This window comes from Urocampus carinirostris, chromosome 13 (genome assembly GCF_059441175.1).
Source record: "Urocampus carinirostris isolate Australia breed hairy pipefish chromosome 13, RoL_Ucar_1.0, whole genome shotgun sequence".
NCBI lineage: Eukaryota > Metazoa > Chordata > Actinopteri > Syngnathiformes > Syngnathidae > Urocampus > Urocampus carinirostris.
Window position 1 is genome coordinate 7,475,020 of NC_142361.1, and position 16,579 is coordinate 7,491,598.

General features: G+C 37.7%; 1 protein-coding gene across 2 annotated transcripts in view; it reads right to left on the bottom strand.

The window, feature by feature from the left end:
* Nucleotides 1-16,579, bottom strand: part of myofl (myoferlin like) — a 54,674-nt gene that overhangs the window by 37,027 nt on the left and 1,068 nt on the right. For both annotated transcript variants that reach the window (XM_088352039.1, XM_088352038.1), the window contains exons 2-16: nucleotides 15,757-15,812; nucleotides 15,564-15,655; nucleotides 12,189-12,297; nucleotides 9,282-9,357; nucleotides 8,981-9,150; nucleotides 5,968-6,096; nucleotides 4,714-4,776; nucleotides 4,564-4,614; nucleotides 4,335-4,365; nucleotides 4,149-4,264; nucleotides 3,635-3,761; nucleotides 2,581-2,684; nucleotides 2,447-2,515; nucleotides 2,335-2,378; nucleotides 2,180-2,262 (exon numbers count right to left, since the gene is read on the bottom strand). In XM_088352039.1, the coding sequence (XP_088208165.1) occupies nucleotides 2,180-2,262; nucleotides 2,335-2,378; nucleotides 2,447-2,515; nucleotides 2,581-2,684; nucleotides 3,635-3,761; nucleotides 4,149-4,264; nucleotides 4,335-4,365; nucleotides 4,564-4,614; nucleotides 4,714-4,776; nucleotides 5,968-6,096; nucleotides 8,981-9,150; nucleotides 9,282-9,357; nucleotides 12,189-12,297; nucleotides 15,564-15,655; nucleotides 15,757-15,812 (1,320 nt within the window). The remainder of the gene's footprint in view (nucleotides 1-2,179; nucleotides 2,263-2,334; nucleotides 2,379-2,446; nucleotides 2,516-2,580; nucleotides 2,685-3,634; nucleotides 3,762-4,148; nucleotides 4,265-4,334; nucleotides 4,366-4,563; nucleotides 4,615-4,713; nucleotides 4,777-5,967; nucleotides 6,097-8,980; nucleotides 9,151-9,281; nucleotides 9,358-12,188; nucleotides 12,298-15,563; nucleotides 15,656-15,756; nucleotides 15,813-16,579) is intronic.

Here is a 16,579-nt window from a genome sequence, read left to right on the forward strand (position 1 = left end):
CTACAATGGAGTGGTTTAAAACTAACAATATAAAGGTGTTAGAATTGTCAAGCGAAAGTACAGACCTCATTCCTATCGAACATTTGTGGAAACATCTGAAAAATGCTGTGCACAAGCAATCACCGTAAAAGTTTAAGGCACTTAAGCTGTTTTCTAAGGAAAAATTGGAAAATATTTTGTTTCAAAATGTGCAAAACTTATAGAAACATACCAAAAAATACTTGTGGTTGTGATCGCAGCAAAAGGAGGGTAAACCATGTATTAATCCAAAGGAGGACAAAAAAGCCTAATTTGCATTTTTTTTTGTCAGCACAATATAAAATGATAAATAAATTTGGTTCCTTTTACGATTGTGTCTCACATGTTGTTGATTTTTAGAAAATGCTTTGAGTTTTTATCCATACAATTAAAGCTTGAAATATGGCAAGATTTCAAAAAGACGTCAGGGGGGGGCGGTGCTTGGGGGGAATACTCTTACAAGGCACTGCATTTTATTACCACCACCACGATAGCCACGTGTTTAGTCAGTGTTGTTTTTGCAAGAATAAAACAAAAACTCTTCGACTGATTTCCACGAAACATTTTAAGACAGACATGAATGAGGCCCCACATCCAGCTCTTATTTTAAGAAATAGCCATGGTAGATTCGAATTTATAACTAACAGAGATCGAATGAGTAGGATTTGGGTTACCCTACAAAAAAGACACACAAACACCCAACCAAGAAGATTTTGAGAAAAAAAAAGACTTATTTAAAAAGGTGCCCATAATGTCTTACGCGCATTTAAACATGCAAAGCTCACCTTGTTTGTCTGTTAAGAAAATGAAAAAAGATGTTAAAAACTTGTTAACACAATAAAAACAACTAAAAACTATATATAATAATAATAATAATTATAATAATAATGGATGATTGTGTCATTATTCTTAAATATTCAAGTAACTTCCAATTTGAAATATTTAATACAATTTAAAAGAATGGAAATAGAATGATAATTTAAATTTGTTTTTATATTTAATTCGTACAAAAAATACTGTTATCTTAGAAGTATACTGTATGATATTTGACCACTAGATGTCACTGTATTATATATTGCAACTGAAAACGAGTGCTAAAAGAAAGGGAGAATACAAACTACGGCGACTCAAAGTTCTAAAACAGCATCATTTTTCTTCTCATTTTTCTGCCCGCCCTTTCACAAGGTTTTTGGTCTTTTCAGGGTACCCGTAGAAGTAAGATGGCGGACAATCATGTCAGTTCCTTCCAGGTAAGGCTCATGATATGTACAATAAAAACAACTGTCTCGATCTACCAGTATCTAAATATATTCATGTTTATGTGATAGGTCATGTATTTTTGCTTATTATTCAAATCAATTTTTGTTTTTTTTTGATTAATGAAGATTTTACTACTAGCATGTGCTTAATACACAATGTCACTTTCAGAGAATTAAAAAATGTATTAAAAGCATTTTAAAATGAAATAAAATGATCTGCATTTATATAGCGCTTTTCAAGTCAATGACATCCCAAAGCGCTTTACAATGTGCTCCACATTTCCCAATAGCGGCCTTGCAGCCATGTAAGGCGCTAACCTGCTTATCGGGGATATTAGGGGTTCAGTGTCTTACCCAAGGACACTTCGACATGTAACACGGACGAGCCGGGATTCAAACTGGGATCCCTTGACGAGCGCTCTACCTCCTGAGCTACTGCCACCCCTAATAATAATAATAATAATAATATTAAATTATATGGAAATAATACAATTTATGATAATAAAAATAATAATAAAATAGTTTTGTCATTATTCTTACATTATTGTAATATTAAAGGTACAGTATGCAATTTAGAACCTTCTTAATCGCTGACGCCAACTTTTGGCTTGTGTCATCATTGCAGCCTGTCTCAAGCTCTTTACATTTCTTTAGACACACTCAAACAATTATTTTTTTCATCTTTTTGGAGGTTTGGGTTGGCGTGTGGAATGCACTTGTAGCACGCTTTTTCTTTACCCATTTTATAATACACTTCAAAAAGAATGTTTTTTATTTATCTATTTTTTGTTTTTGTTTTTTATTTTAACATTTGCTATGGCAGAGAAACTCTTATCTGCCTATTCTTCTTATTACTATGAGTGTACCTACTCTTTTACCATCAAGACAACAAGCAGCCTTACCTTCCACCTCTCCGCCAGCAGAGGAGATTTTGCTGAGGTTTAAATACGTCGTCCCGATGGCGTCGTCCTTGCTGATTCGATCCCTGCCAACAGTTTGTTACCTTAGCAAGTCAATCAAACTTCCTCATAGAGTGGAAAATTCGCAGTTTCTTTACCAGTCAAACATTGTCAACTTGACTCGCTCGCACATGGAAGGGAACTGAACAGGACAAAGATGGTGATTTGAGACTCTGGCTATAATGCATTACACTGTCGGAAATTTTGTACCTTGACTTGAAGGTGGAGAATTTGATTCCATTCGGGATTGGCATTCTTCTCAACAATTCTGGTGCACAGCTAAAATGACCATGACGTATTATTTGAGAGAAGCCAAAGAAAGTATATGCTTTTGACTTCATTACCTTTTTACCAGCAAAGCTGACCTCCAAATACGGATCCACTAAGTTTTTCTTTTCTCCATCACCGCCAAAGACGTTTTTGACCGACTGCATGAATGCATCGTCCACTGAGAAAAAAATAAGAAGTTGTACTTCTCTGTAATTGACTCAACAATACCACACATAGTCGAATACATGGTTGAGTGTTGACATTCGATCACGTTGAGGAATGGATTTTTTTGCGCTCAGTGTGTTCGATGGTTTTGAACACCAAGAAGGCAGGTTTTGAAAATCGAAGCTGAATACAGATGAGAAGTTCTTTTGGTTTTTATTAATGGAATATATTCTGGGCATAGATTTACTAGCAAACCATGGCTGTAGCTGTTCTCTTGAGCGGAGACCGACATGTCTTATCATCATTCTTATACAGGGCAGTGCATTAACTGATTGAAACTCTAATAAAGGAGGTAAAAATTATAGTTGAAAGGAACACTGTCCTCTTGATGACCACCTAGTCATCTTTGGGGAAATTTGACCCAAACTGCTCAACATTTGATTAGAAAATCTATTGTATTTTGTTAACAAGAACAGGACTTTACTCAGTGTCTTCTCAGGAATGTGCTTGGTTTAACAACTCTTATGAACTGAGATAGATGTTTTCTTTCTTTCATTGTATATTGCACTTCAAGAAGTTAAACTCTGCACATTTTATGTAAATCTGCATATTTTCACTATTCATAATCCAACATGTTCAGGAAGAATGATCAAATCGAATGTCAAGTCACGTTTATTTGTATAGCCCTTAATCACAAAGAGTCTCAAAGGGCTGCACAGATCAAAGACTATTGCAAACTACAGACTATTATGACACCATCCCCTGATCTAAAACCTACATGAGGGCAAATAATACACAGATATTGTCTGTTTTGTTTTTTGTTTTTACATAACAGGATAGATTTAAAAATAGTCAAATTATTCCAAAACAAATAAAGTACAGTATTTTGATCAAAAAGGAAAAGTGATTTAATATAAAAAAAAATCGGATCATGATATTTTTGCCCCCCAGTAGTTGACCTACTTTGTGGCATGTCTTCTGCACGGAAAACTTTGAGACTGAGCGTGGCCCATCGCATCGTGACTCCTGCTGGTAGAAGGAGATTACTTTCAATGTCGTCCTGATCTTCGCTCACCTCTCTTTTCTCAGTCTGGAAGGAAGGGAAATCATATTTACGATTTATTTTCAAGATTTTTCAACAAGCTAACAGCAAGTCAAACCATTCAAGCATTTTTTTCTTCTCATTGCATGGACTTTTTTTATAATGGAGGATAAACTAAACATTACATGGATCCCTTAACCACCTAGGTTGTCGGGACACCACTTTATGTGGTATATCTTAGGCAAATACTGCCTGGAGGCCCCATGTGAAACAGTACTGTTTTCCATGGTTACCAGTAGCCTGAGATCCTCCTGATCTGACTCAAAAACATAATTGGCGTTGTTTTTCAGTTAAATCATCATTATTTTAAGCTATTAAAATGCTACATATTCTGTACCCTCATAATTGTGCTAGAAGGATATATACTGTACGTACTGGTGGTTCTTCGCCAGTGACCACAATGATTATGCTAACTTTCAGGTAACCCTTAGCACCAGAGCTGGAGTCATCGGGGTCACTCAACAACAGCCATTTCCTCAGGACGGCATGACCTGAACAAAGTTTAGAAGTTACACTTTTGGAACACGGGAAGAAAATAAGAGTTAAGGGAAAACAATTCACCTGGTTCGTCGTAGATGTAGCCAACATCCAACTGGGGAAAATAATTTAATGCATTTGTTATTTGTGGATAAAGGTTTGAGATATTTTGATACAGCTGTGAGCTGTTTGACCACATTAGAAAACTGAACATAGAAAATTTCAAGTATGCCAAATGATGTCAATTACAAATAACTAAGCAACAATCACAAAAAACTGAAAACTAAGGCCATTAAGTCTAACACTTGGGTACCTTGAACTCGCCCATGAGACTGTCAGCTCGGAGGGAGAACGAATCATAAACCTTGCCACAAGAAAAAAAAGCAAAATTAACAACAATCAACAAACAAAAACAAAAACTTTGACCAAGCAAACGCGCTAGGGTAAAAACAGCAGTACACACCTTTAGACTGATGCTCTCATCAAACAGCTCTGAGGGGAGCATGTTAACATTGTAGAAAAAGATCTAAAAAGGAAGCAAAAAGTAAAAGTTAATAAATCCTAACAGCATACAATTTTCAACAAAAACATAAGGAGAGCTGTACTTTCATTAACAATTAGCTGAATCTAGAAAATGGGCTAAGATAAATAATAATTGGGATGGATGATTACATTTAAAAAAAAAATGGAAAAACAAAAATGTTTTCACTTTCTGAAATCAGAATTACTCTGAAAAACAATCAAGAGTTTTAGAAAAGTAAAACAAATTCTGAATAATGTTGTCATAAATATAGGTATTTTTTGCAATATGATCACAAATTCTGGATTTATAGTGCTAATTATAGCTTACAGCCTACTAGTATACTTTTTTGATTATTCAAATTTTTTTTTCATGAAAGCAGTGTAATGTTTTTATCAGCATTTTTCTCGTGGGGAACCTGATGGGCCCAAGCTCGCTCTGACCCTAGCCCCGAAGCCCCCAAGTAGATTGTCCCCTGTTGGGAGGTCGCTGGTTCGCGCCTCGGCCGAGTCATACCTAAGACTTATAACATTGGTAAAAATGGCGGCGCCCTCTGTTGGCTGCGGCTGCATCGGCTCGCTACAACGGGTCAGGTGTATCGACATTTCGTTCTGTGTACATTGTTACAAAGAATGACAATACAAAGGAAATTATTATTATTATTATTATTATTTAGACCTAAATGAAGATAAGTGGTTCAAAAAAGTAATGGAAGTACATTTATAATATTCAAAAAGAAGTATTTGAAAAAAATGGGCTTTTTTCACATGAACATTTTCTAGTTCTTCTCTCCAACTCTACAGAAAATATAGTTAGTTACCCAAAAAATATCTTATATTATATTTTACTATTTTTTTAAAGTAAACATCTCTGTACATCTATTGGAGTGTTTTGAGGGTGATATGTCATGTTTTGTATGTTATGCATTTTTTTTAAATCTTATTTATTTTTCATTATATTTTTTTATCTTTTTTAAATTATTTTTACCCTTTTCTTTGTATTTGACATTCTGTTATGTTGGATGTAGAGTGGTAATTTTCTTATCATGTATTTGATGTTTTTATACAGCTTTGAGTTGAATTTAGATGTCTGCAATGGTATACTGCAAATACATTTTTGAGTGGATATTCAAAATATTTTATTGGAAAGAAAAAACTTGAGTGTCATATAGTGTATACATGCTCTCAAGCAAAGTACCTCATCAAAGAAAGGATTATTGCCACTTCTTATACGTGTCCTGTTTGTCTGGCCACATACATTGGCCTTTACCACAGGCTTGATGTTGTTGCCAGGCAGTTGCCTGCCCTCGATGATCCGGATACGAATCTGATGAGAAAGGAAGTATTGAAGCTGGTGTTATTCAAAAACATTTTATTTTCCAGAAAAAACAAAAATCGACCAATGTTATTCTTTATTGTTTATGCCATGTGTCTTTTAAATGCAGTTAGGTGCAGTCAGGTCGAGGCAGTTGAGGCACAGTCTCACCTGTCATCGAGGAAATATAAAATTATAACTATATTAAATTGTTGTGTTTATTCAATGTTATAGTTGTCATTTGAACTCACTCTTTTTTTTCAAATTTCATAAATTATTTCATGAATACAATCTCCGTATTTATTCAAGTAGCGTGCACTCGTGTATAACGCTCACCAGTGTTCTCGTTTGCCCGCGTCCCTCCGTCCAAGACGCATCATTTTTGCTGGGGACGTAATGTGTCAAATCAACGTGCGTCCCCGGGACGCAACTTTTTTGACACCAAATTGTCATTATTACCCGATTACCATTTTTTTTTAACAAAGATTTACCGCACTCCAAACTTTTCGTCAGGCAGATCCGCCATTATTGTTTTGGTCTCGGGCCGATCTCGGCAAACGAGATCTCAACGAGATCCCGTTGCTTCGAGATGACGTCATTGTTTTGGTGGTTGTCGAGTGAAAGAGAAGTATGCCTCCGTAAAAACAGTTGGTATTAGGTGCAAATTAACAAAAAATTGGTAATTTCTTCAGTGTCGGCAATAAGTCGAAACATAATACAGAAAGTGGTAACAACGGCAATAATTCCGGCACGAAAAAACGGCGGAGAAATTCTTCAGAAGACCGCGAAGGCAAGGAAAACACGTGTTTTGAAGCGAACGATTCGAGGAAAGATAAACAAAAGAATATTCCTTGCAAGAAAAGGACTTTTCTGCCAAAATGGACTAAATTATATTCCTGGTCACACTATGAGGAGGATGATAATGAAGGCTACATGTTCTGTGATGCGCGCACCCAGCGTGACAAAAAACTGGATTGCATAAATCATTTCGCAATACGAACTTTCAGAAAAGCACATTGGATCGGCACAACGACATTGGAAACCACAAATTAGCAATGCAAATTTTGTTGCTGCAATTGGACCTTGAGAAGACATTACAACTCTGGCGGGACAGCAAACCACGAAGAATATATTAACTGAAAAATCTGAAGTGATTAAAACTGCATGAATATATAGACTAATATTTCAGCAATATTATTTTGTATAATGTACAATATTTTTGTGAACTGAAAAATCTGAAGTGATAACTGCTTTGTATTACCAATTAAGTGTGATGATTAAAACTGAATGAATATATAGATTTATATATTTATATATTCATTTATATATTTGTCGCCGATTTACAATTTCAACCTCAATAACACTAAATTTTGGGGACCTACAGTTCTCTGTTGGGACCCATAGATTTTTGAGCATGCGAGTCAGACCCATCACTTTTCAGAGGTAAAAAGAACACTGGCTCACCCTTGATTTTTTATTACAATTCTGTTTAAAATGTTGCTTCGGGTGGCCCTCGGAAGCCACCAGGTACACAGTACCGGTACTTTAAAGTAGTTAGCTATAGATTACCAAATGAAATACGTTACTGTCATGATTACAGTTTTGAATCACCTGTGCCCACTCATTTGGTGCCAACCTCAGCGGGTTCTGATTGGCTCCCTGTCACTATTTGAACCCAGTCCTGTCTGTCCCATGTTGTCAGTCCGTCTGCGAACCTCAGTGAACACTAGGCAAGCCTTTTTTTGACCCTGACTCCCAACTGTCCCGTTTTTGCTCCCATCTGTCTCCGGCTACGACCTGTTTTGGTCCTGACCATGTCTGCTCTCCCGTTCTGGCTTCCGACCTGTTCTGGCTTATGACTCGCTTCCGACCCCGACCACGCCTTGCTCTCCCAGTCCCAGCTAACGACCCATTTTTTTCGTCCCTGACACCGTCATCGCTGGTTATAGAAGATCCACTTCCGTGTTCTGATCACAATCTGAGTATGAGAGCGACTTGCTTTCCGCGTCCAGCGAACACCGGATCATGGGCGCAGCCCTTCCTCTTTCCTTCAATAAAACTTGTGAGAAACGAAACGCAATTGGGTCCTGTTTCCGTTCTGGTCGTGACGGTTACAAGAGATTATAAGATTTCAAAGTCTCACGTCTGCTGATGACACATTTTATTTTTGAATGCCATTTCCTTGGATATGCCTCGCCTCCGTGAATGTTTCATCTAAAATTACTGCATTTATTAAAGAACGTCCACCCAAGTGATTTCGATAATGTTACTAAAAGTAGACCGTAGGTGTCTTGTGGGTCGAGAGATTTGGTTATATTCAAGGTATTGTGATCGTGGTCAGCAATATCTTTGAAAAGTAAATAATTGTGCGAATAATTTACCAATACATTATACTGTGTTGTTTGTGTGTGTATGAGCTGTAAAAATATTAAGACAGAGAACTGTAGCGTATGCTCAAATAAGCTGTATTGCACTCCTGTGAGCGCGGCATGGCGCCACACACCACAACGCTGCCGCCGGGGCATACCATTGCACAGACATGGGGGGCGGGCGTTCACACTCCTTCAAATACATGTCACCCAGTCCTTGTTTTACCATGCACCCAACGTTGAGTTCTTTTTTACGTAAAAACATTTGAGAGTCATACTTAAATAAATAGGGTAATACAATAATTATGTAACATTTTACTGTGCTGAGTGAGGCACGCAATGCTCTTTCCTCATGGCAGAGGGCGATAGTAAAACCAATGACTCTAATTGGCACACCTCAGCTCCAAACAATAGAAATGGCGATAATATTAGCAAGCTAACATCATGTCAAGCATCCAGGTATTTGTTTTCACATTGCACAGAAATGATTAGAAATTCCCTCCTTAATTGAGGCTCTGACACAATACCTGGAAATCCTGAGGTTTGTTAGGTAGAGCTCTGTGCCTTTTGCGGCTAAGACGGAGTGGCTTCTGAGAAGTTTTCCCAGGCTGGCCTGGTATGCCCGGACCAGCCGGGCTGCCTGCCAAATCGGATGGGTCCACCTCTGTATTCTCTTCGTCAGCCTCCTCGTAGCCTCCTTTGTGTGCACAATGGAAGTCAAAACCTTAAGTTATTTAAAAAATCATTTACAGTTCATCAACATGATTCTGAGTTGAATTATTTCATTTTTGTGTCAACTTTTTATTTGGTATTGTGCTGTCTTCATACCAAGGTCCACGTGAGACACATCACCATCACCCACCTCCCCAGGCGGATCGTACCTAATGAGCAAGCTAATGGTTGCCTGAAAAAAAAGGCAAAGAGTTAGAAATATATATCGTTAGCATATTCAGAATATGCAAAAGTGTCAGAATTCCATTAAGGCAGGGGTCTCAAACTCATTTGAGTTGGGGGCCGCTGAAGCTAGGGTTCAAGTGAGGTTGGGCCGACTGGAGTTTTCCACGAATAACGCGCTGAAAAACATTCCACTGTTCTTGAAGGGACAGTGTTTTATATTTGTCCACTAGATGTTGCTGTAATGTGAAGAGAATCCAAAAGGGAGTCCAAAAAAGACTATAAATTATGGTGACTGTAGTGAGCAAAAAGTTACCTTTTTCCAATTTTTACCCAGCCTTTCACACAAAGAAAGACAAAAAAGAGTTAGAATCAAAGAAAAAAATAAGGCAAAAAAATGAAAAAGGGAATAAAGGAAAAATAGGGGAAAATAAAGCATATAAAGGAAAATTGAGGAAAACGAAAGAACAAAGGGCAAAAGAAAAAAGGCATTTTCTCTCTTTTTTCTTTTTATTTCTTCTTTTTTTTTCTTTTGTTCAATTTATTTTCTTTTTTTCTTGAATTTTACTTTTTGTCTTTATTCCTTTTTTTCTTTTTTGTGGTCCTTCTTTTTTTTTGAATTTCTTATTTATCTTCTTTTCAAATAATTAGGTGTGTTTTGGTTACTTTGAGTCTCTGTATTTTGTCCTCTTTCTTTGTGCTTTTAGCTCCTATTTTTAGGGACACGACATAACACAGCAACATCTAGTGGTTAAATAATACACACTGTCCCTTTAACGTTCATATTAAGGCTGGCCTGGTATGCCCGGACCAGCCGGGCTGCCTGCCAAATCGGATGGGTCTGTATTCTCTTCGTCAGCCTCCTCGTAGCCTCCTTTGTGTGCACAATGGAAGTCAAAACCTTAAGTTATTTAAAAAATCATTTACAGTTCATCAACATGATTCTGAGTTGAATTATTTCATTTTTGTGTCAACTTTTTATTTGGTATTGTGCTGTCTTCATACCATGGTCCACGTGAGACACATCAACCCCTGCATTTACCAGCTGGCAGAGATGGGCAGCTGCGTCGTGGCCGTCATAGACTTTCTGGACTAGTTTACAGGCTGGGGGCGTTGTTGTTGTCCTGCACTTTCTGGACATCTTCAACAACTAACCTAGTGTTTACTATTCTGTGTACAGTAATGCTAATTGTGATTCACCCTGGTCAATCCTGAAAGGGGGATTACCACATGTGAGGTCCTTTCTCAAGGTTTTTCTTTTTTCCTCACACTGAGGTTTTGAGTTGTTCCTTGCCCGCATGCTGGTTTAAGATCAGGTAATTGTGCAATTGTGTAATTGTAATCCTGTGCAGTCCTTTGAGACATTTTTGTGATTAAGGGCGTCATAAATAAATGGGACTTGACTTGACTTGGGGCCTCAAACTATCATCCTGTAGGCAGCAATTGGGCCCCAGGCCGCGAGTTTGCGACCCCTGCTTTAAGGCGTAGGTCACCAACCTTTTTAAAGCTGAGTGTTATCATTTGTGACCGATTGGCATGAAGGGCTACCATTTTGGTATATATTTCTTAAATAACAACCAATGTTATTACTATGTTGTTACTATGTTAGTTCTAATTATTAGAAGTTAAGTGAACCACTAAAACATTATGTTGGATAAGAATTTAATTTGCGAGAAAATTGTAATGATCATCAATTGTGAGCTATATTCAGAACCTGTTCAAGTGTTTTATGGGGGTTAACTACCCATGGGCACCCCTGCTCTTGGGTTTTTTTCAGGTAGTAATTGCACCTCCCCTTTAAGTAAGAAATCTGATATTTTTCACGTTTTTCAAATAAATTCTCTATTGTCCACTAAAACCAAAGAACAAAGCTTTTTTACAGGCTTAAACATTCGTTAAAAAATAAAAGTACTGTATGATCGTTTTTCTATTTTCTTTTTCTAAAAAAAATAACTGTACTCTCAAGTAATAATCAGCGAGGAAACTGTTTAGTCAATGAGAATCCAAACCATGGAAAGTAAACGTTATCATGGCAAGGGATTCCTGTATTCTGTTTAGTTGCACGGCGGCTAGTGGTTAACGCGCAGCCCCACAGTGCAGAGGTTCAGCATTCAAGTCCAGCTGCCCCAACCTCCCCGTGAGAAGTTTGCTTGTTCTCCCCGTGCATGTCAGGTTAATTGACAGGTTTAAATTGTCCGTAGGTGTGAATGAGCGAGTGAGTTGTATGGCTCTATGAGCCCTGCGACTGGCGGGCAACCAGTTCAGGGTGTTCCCTGCTCACTGCCCAAATATAGCTGTGATGGGCTCCAGCACCCCCGCGACCCTACTGAGGATGAAGCAATTGCCACTCCTTGCACATTTGCTCTCTGCACTATTGTACTTACAGCGTTACTGTTACAGTGTTAATGTTACTGTTTACCTGACTTGTTAACCTGAATGCCCATTTTGCACATCTGGTTAGCTACTCCTCTTGCACTATCGGCACTATGGTATGGTAAAATACTATACGTAGCCATAATACAATACAACTTTTACTTATATCTGTACATTCGAGGAAACTGTGCGGGTCAGATGTATCGACATTTCGTTCTGTATACATGTGTACTAGAATGACAATAAAGTAGATCTGAATCTGAATCTGAATCTGAATCTGAATGAGTGGTGCATATAAGGGATATTTAGTTGCCTTAACATGTCCACTCTGTCATAACGAAATAATCATTAAAAAAAAACATGAATAAAACATATAAATTAAATGTAATTGACATCGCATTTACATTAAACGTAAAATGAAAACAGTTTGAGGGAGAAATTCAATACTGTTTAAAAAATACTTTTCACCCCAATTGGCTGCTGCTTCTCATTGGTCAAGGGCACATTCTTGGACGGAAGAGAGCTCACGTGGCCACTGGCCAAGTCCTTCAGTGATATTTTCACAGAGCCTATAAACCTGAAAAATAAGTGAATAAAGTCAATAATCAACATTTTTCTGAAGGAAAAAAAAAAGGGAAAGGTTTTGCAAGGGAGGAAACTGGCCACTGTGTGACTAACTGCTTGAAACCAAGCGCTGGGCGGATTGCTTCCATTTCCCTATTTCACCCTACCTTTATGATGGCACGGCATGGTTTTGAAACACAAAGGATTGCAAAATGAGATTTGTATATTTCGCGGAAACTCCAATTTTGCAAGTCCGTAGCAGATGGAAGTTTTTTTCTTTACTTGCACATCACAAACAAGCTTGGGATGAAGGAATCATGTCTTGAGAAACATCAAAAATGGAAACGATTAGAATGCACCACATGCATGTTGCGACCAGGCCTGAGGGGCTAAAGTTGGAGTAGGGAGAAACACGACTAATGAAAAGAACTTCCTTTTTTCCTTGTACACATTAAAATAACCAATGTTAATTTAACACTTGTAGGTAAGGACCACATGTTCATTAAGGTAAAGGTTTACACTTTAAGTGTTAAATCACCACTTTTACCATAGTGTTATTTTAACACTGGTTATTTTAGGTGAAATCAGTAAAATTATACACTCCGACTCGGGTGAGGGCCTGTGAAATTCCCTGTTTACGTTTTTAGGTGCTCAGGTCAAAACTACCTCTAATACCATATTTTTTTAGTGGGGGGGGGAGAAATTTCAAACATTTCCAGGCAGAAGTCAAAAGTTTGTTCATTTCACATCACACGGCTATGCCAGGATAACAAGCCAGAGCAGGCGAATCCTTGCTCAACTTTCCGTCATAGAATAAATATCTACGTTCAGGCATGGTTGAGATAAAAACAAATTCCAGAAGTTTAGATTATTTTTATACCCTTCCCCCATTTGAAAATTACAGTCCTCTGAAGAATCACGTAAGTGGGTGATTTATTCTTAGTGTGCTGGTGTGGCATCCTGTGGGGGGGCGAATTTTTCAACCACTGCCCTTTTAAGGCAACATTCCTTCTAAGCACAGCAAAGAGTGTGACAATGCTTTTTGCTTCAGGATTTAGTGGACAAGTCTGAACTTATCCAGAGTCATAACAATGGGCTTACAGATATATTGAAGTTCATTTACACATAATTATCTATATTATGACCTACTTCGGAGTTTCATTTCAGTAAGTTTTCTAGTGATCGCAAAGTGGTTTAATATTTCTGTAACATTGAGAACATCCATGTTAGCATAAAGGTACACCATGTAATATTTGAGCACTAGATGCTTGTTGTGTAGTCCAAGAATAGTTTTGAGGCCAATCTAGCAAGAATATACACAAAAGGACTGTTTTAAACCCAATCTAGCAAGAATATACACAAAAATGACTGTTTTGAGCCCAATCTTGCAAAAATATACACAAAAATGACTGTTTTGAGCTTAATCAAGCAAGAAAATACACACAAATGACTGTTTTGAGCCCAATCTAGCAAATATATACACAAAAATGACTGTTTGGAGCCCAAACTCCCGGCTCCTCCATGTTATATGTTGAAGTGTCCTTGGGCAAGACATTGAATCCCGAAGGCCCCCGATAAGCAGTCGCTTATTGACTTGAAAAGCGCTGTATAAACGCAGACCATTCCATTTTGGGGATCTTTGGGTACCCGTAGCAGCAAGATTACAGATAACCATGTCAGCTCGCCCTTGGCGAGCCTCGTGCATGTCATGATTGCTGATTGAGGGCACCTGTGACTGCCCAATTGTCGCCAACAGCCCTGGTCGCTGATTGGCTCCCTGCCACTTTTTAAACCCCCGGCTCCCTGTTACCGGCGTTGGATCGTTGCAAACCTATGCTCCCAGCTAGGCAAGCTCATTCCGTCCGACATTTTTCCTGCCCTGTTTTTCTCTGCCTGATACCCGTTTCCGACCTGTTTCTGGACTCGATTCTGCCCTGTTCTGCCATTCCGACATCCGACCTGTTTGGCGCCGCTACCTGCCTGACACCTGTTGCCGACCTTGTTTCCGAACTCGATACCGCCCTTGCTCTCCCGTCCCGGCTAACGACTAGTATTCCTGCAAATCTACGATCCTCGCTCGACACGGAAGTGCCACTTCCGCGTTTCCAGCCACCTGCTACGCGTGTCCGTCGATCCTCGGATCATGGAAGCAAGCCCTGCTCTCCCTCTTTATCAATAAAACTGAGTAAACGAACGCTACTGGGTCCTGTCTTCGTTTCTGGTTCGTGACAGTGCAATGTAAAATGAATACATAGTATTTTAAAAATACAAGTGTATTTGATAGTTTGTGTTTTTTGGGCCTATTTTTCAAATCAATATAATTTTTTTAATTATTGACTTTTTTTTAACACTGGGAGGCGCTAAATAATACGTAATGTCCAAAATATTGAGTTTTTTTTTTAAATGCTAAAGCACCTTATACAGTAGAAATTAAATTTAAATATGAAATTTCAAAATATTTTGTGCTTTGTAAATATAAGTTTTAAAACGCCAATGGTGTGTCTTTATTATTTTTCAGCATGAGGCCCTAGGAGTAAAATGTTTGGACCTTTCTGTTTGCATTAGGGACCTTGAGATACAAATACCATATATAGATATAGTTAGTACAGTAGAAGTTCCTACTTTATGCAAAACATGACTAATAGAGAGATACCTTTAGATTCTTACATAATACTTTCCTTGAATGGACACTGTGTAAAATATGATCACTATATGTCGCTGTATTGCGCAGTGCATTTGGAAAACAAGTGCTACAAAGCACAAGAAGGAACAAGCTACGGATATTAAAAGTGACTATACGGGACAATTTTTCTTCTCATTTTTTTCCCAGCCTTTCACAAGGTTTTTGTTTTTTGTGAATACCCTTATACTTAGGCTAAAGGGGTGGCTTGAAACAATACAACTACCTCCCTGTTATTTTTTAAAGTCAGCATGCAAGCTCACTATAATATGTGAAAAAAAATTCAAATGCAAAACAATAACTTAATTTCCCAACGAGTTATCCACCTTTATTTGTTGATGCCTGTTTACGGTTATCTTTTTTATGGTTAATGAAGCAGATTAATTGAGACAATATTGCTACGTACATTACATTATTCTGTACTTAAGTAAATACTAAGGAATGGAATAAAAAAGTTTTCAGTTTTAATGGGTTGCATAGGATTAAATCTAACCACACCACACTAATATGTAATAACAAAAAATACTAACAGATGTGTTTGTTTTTTTAAGAGCTAGTTCATCAACTCTAACTATTTGACAAGTCGATGAATTGCATACTTGTGATGGCCGATTGTCTCGTAGTCTTTCACAACCACGTTGACGAACGACGACGAGTCCAAAGGTAAACTCTTTAAGTCAAATTCCAGCGACTGCAACGAGAGGAAAAAATGCTACATTTAGCAGTAATGGTTTTCAATTTTGAGTTTTTAATTTCCGAAGGAGCCCGGAAGCTGCCGTCAACCACACTCACTTCATTCCACACAGGATTTAGTTCATTGCCTACAGCTTTGGTTTTCTTCTTTTCACCTGAAATCACAAAGAAAACCTCATTGGGAGAAAAGCAGTATCAATGCAGCAAAATGTAACTAATTTCAATCAAGGAAAACTATCTTTTAAATGTTTTTCGAAGACGTGTTAATTAGGATGACCAACAGGTTATTTTTAAGAAATACTTATTTAGTAAACCACTAAAGCAGGCATCGGCAAACATTTTTAAGCCAAATAGGGTTAGAAAGATTGGAAGAGGGCCCAAGGCAGGTTCCTAGGGGCCCAACAAGGAACGTCTCAAATCTGAAACCTCAGCAATACATAAGGAAACATTGATAATCTAGACTGGTTTTCAAATGGTCTGACTTCAGTTCCTACCATTCCACTCAATAAAAAAAATTATCCACATCTCAGATTTATCCCAAAAAAGGATTGTGCAGTTTAAAGCAGATATAGTGAAATATATTATAATATATTACACATAAGTGACAAGCCAAACTAAAATTGTTTTAAATTAGCTATATGCTGAAATAAATTCAAAATATTAATAAACTGTGTACCTAAACATTGACAATGAGTGTATTTAATTATGCAATTAATGAAGATTAGTATACTAGTAAAAAGTATGTTTTAAACCATTTACTGTACCTTCCACCACCGCCTTAATGGCAGACACTCGTACACATTTCGTATTTCAACTTGATTATTGTTGTTAATGTTTTATACTTTTATTTCCCCTTTACACTAACTTTTTTTTCTTCAAGGCCTTTTAGCCCACTAAAGACGGGCACGTAACCCACTTTTTG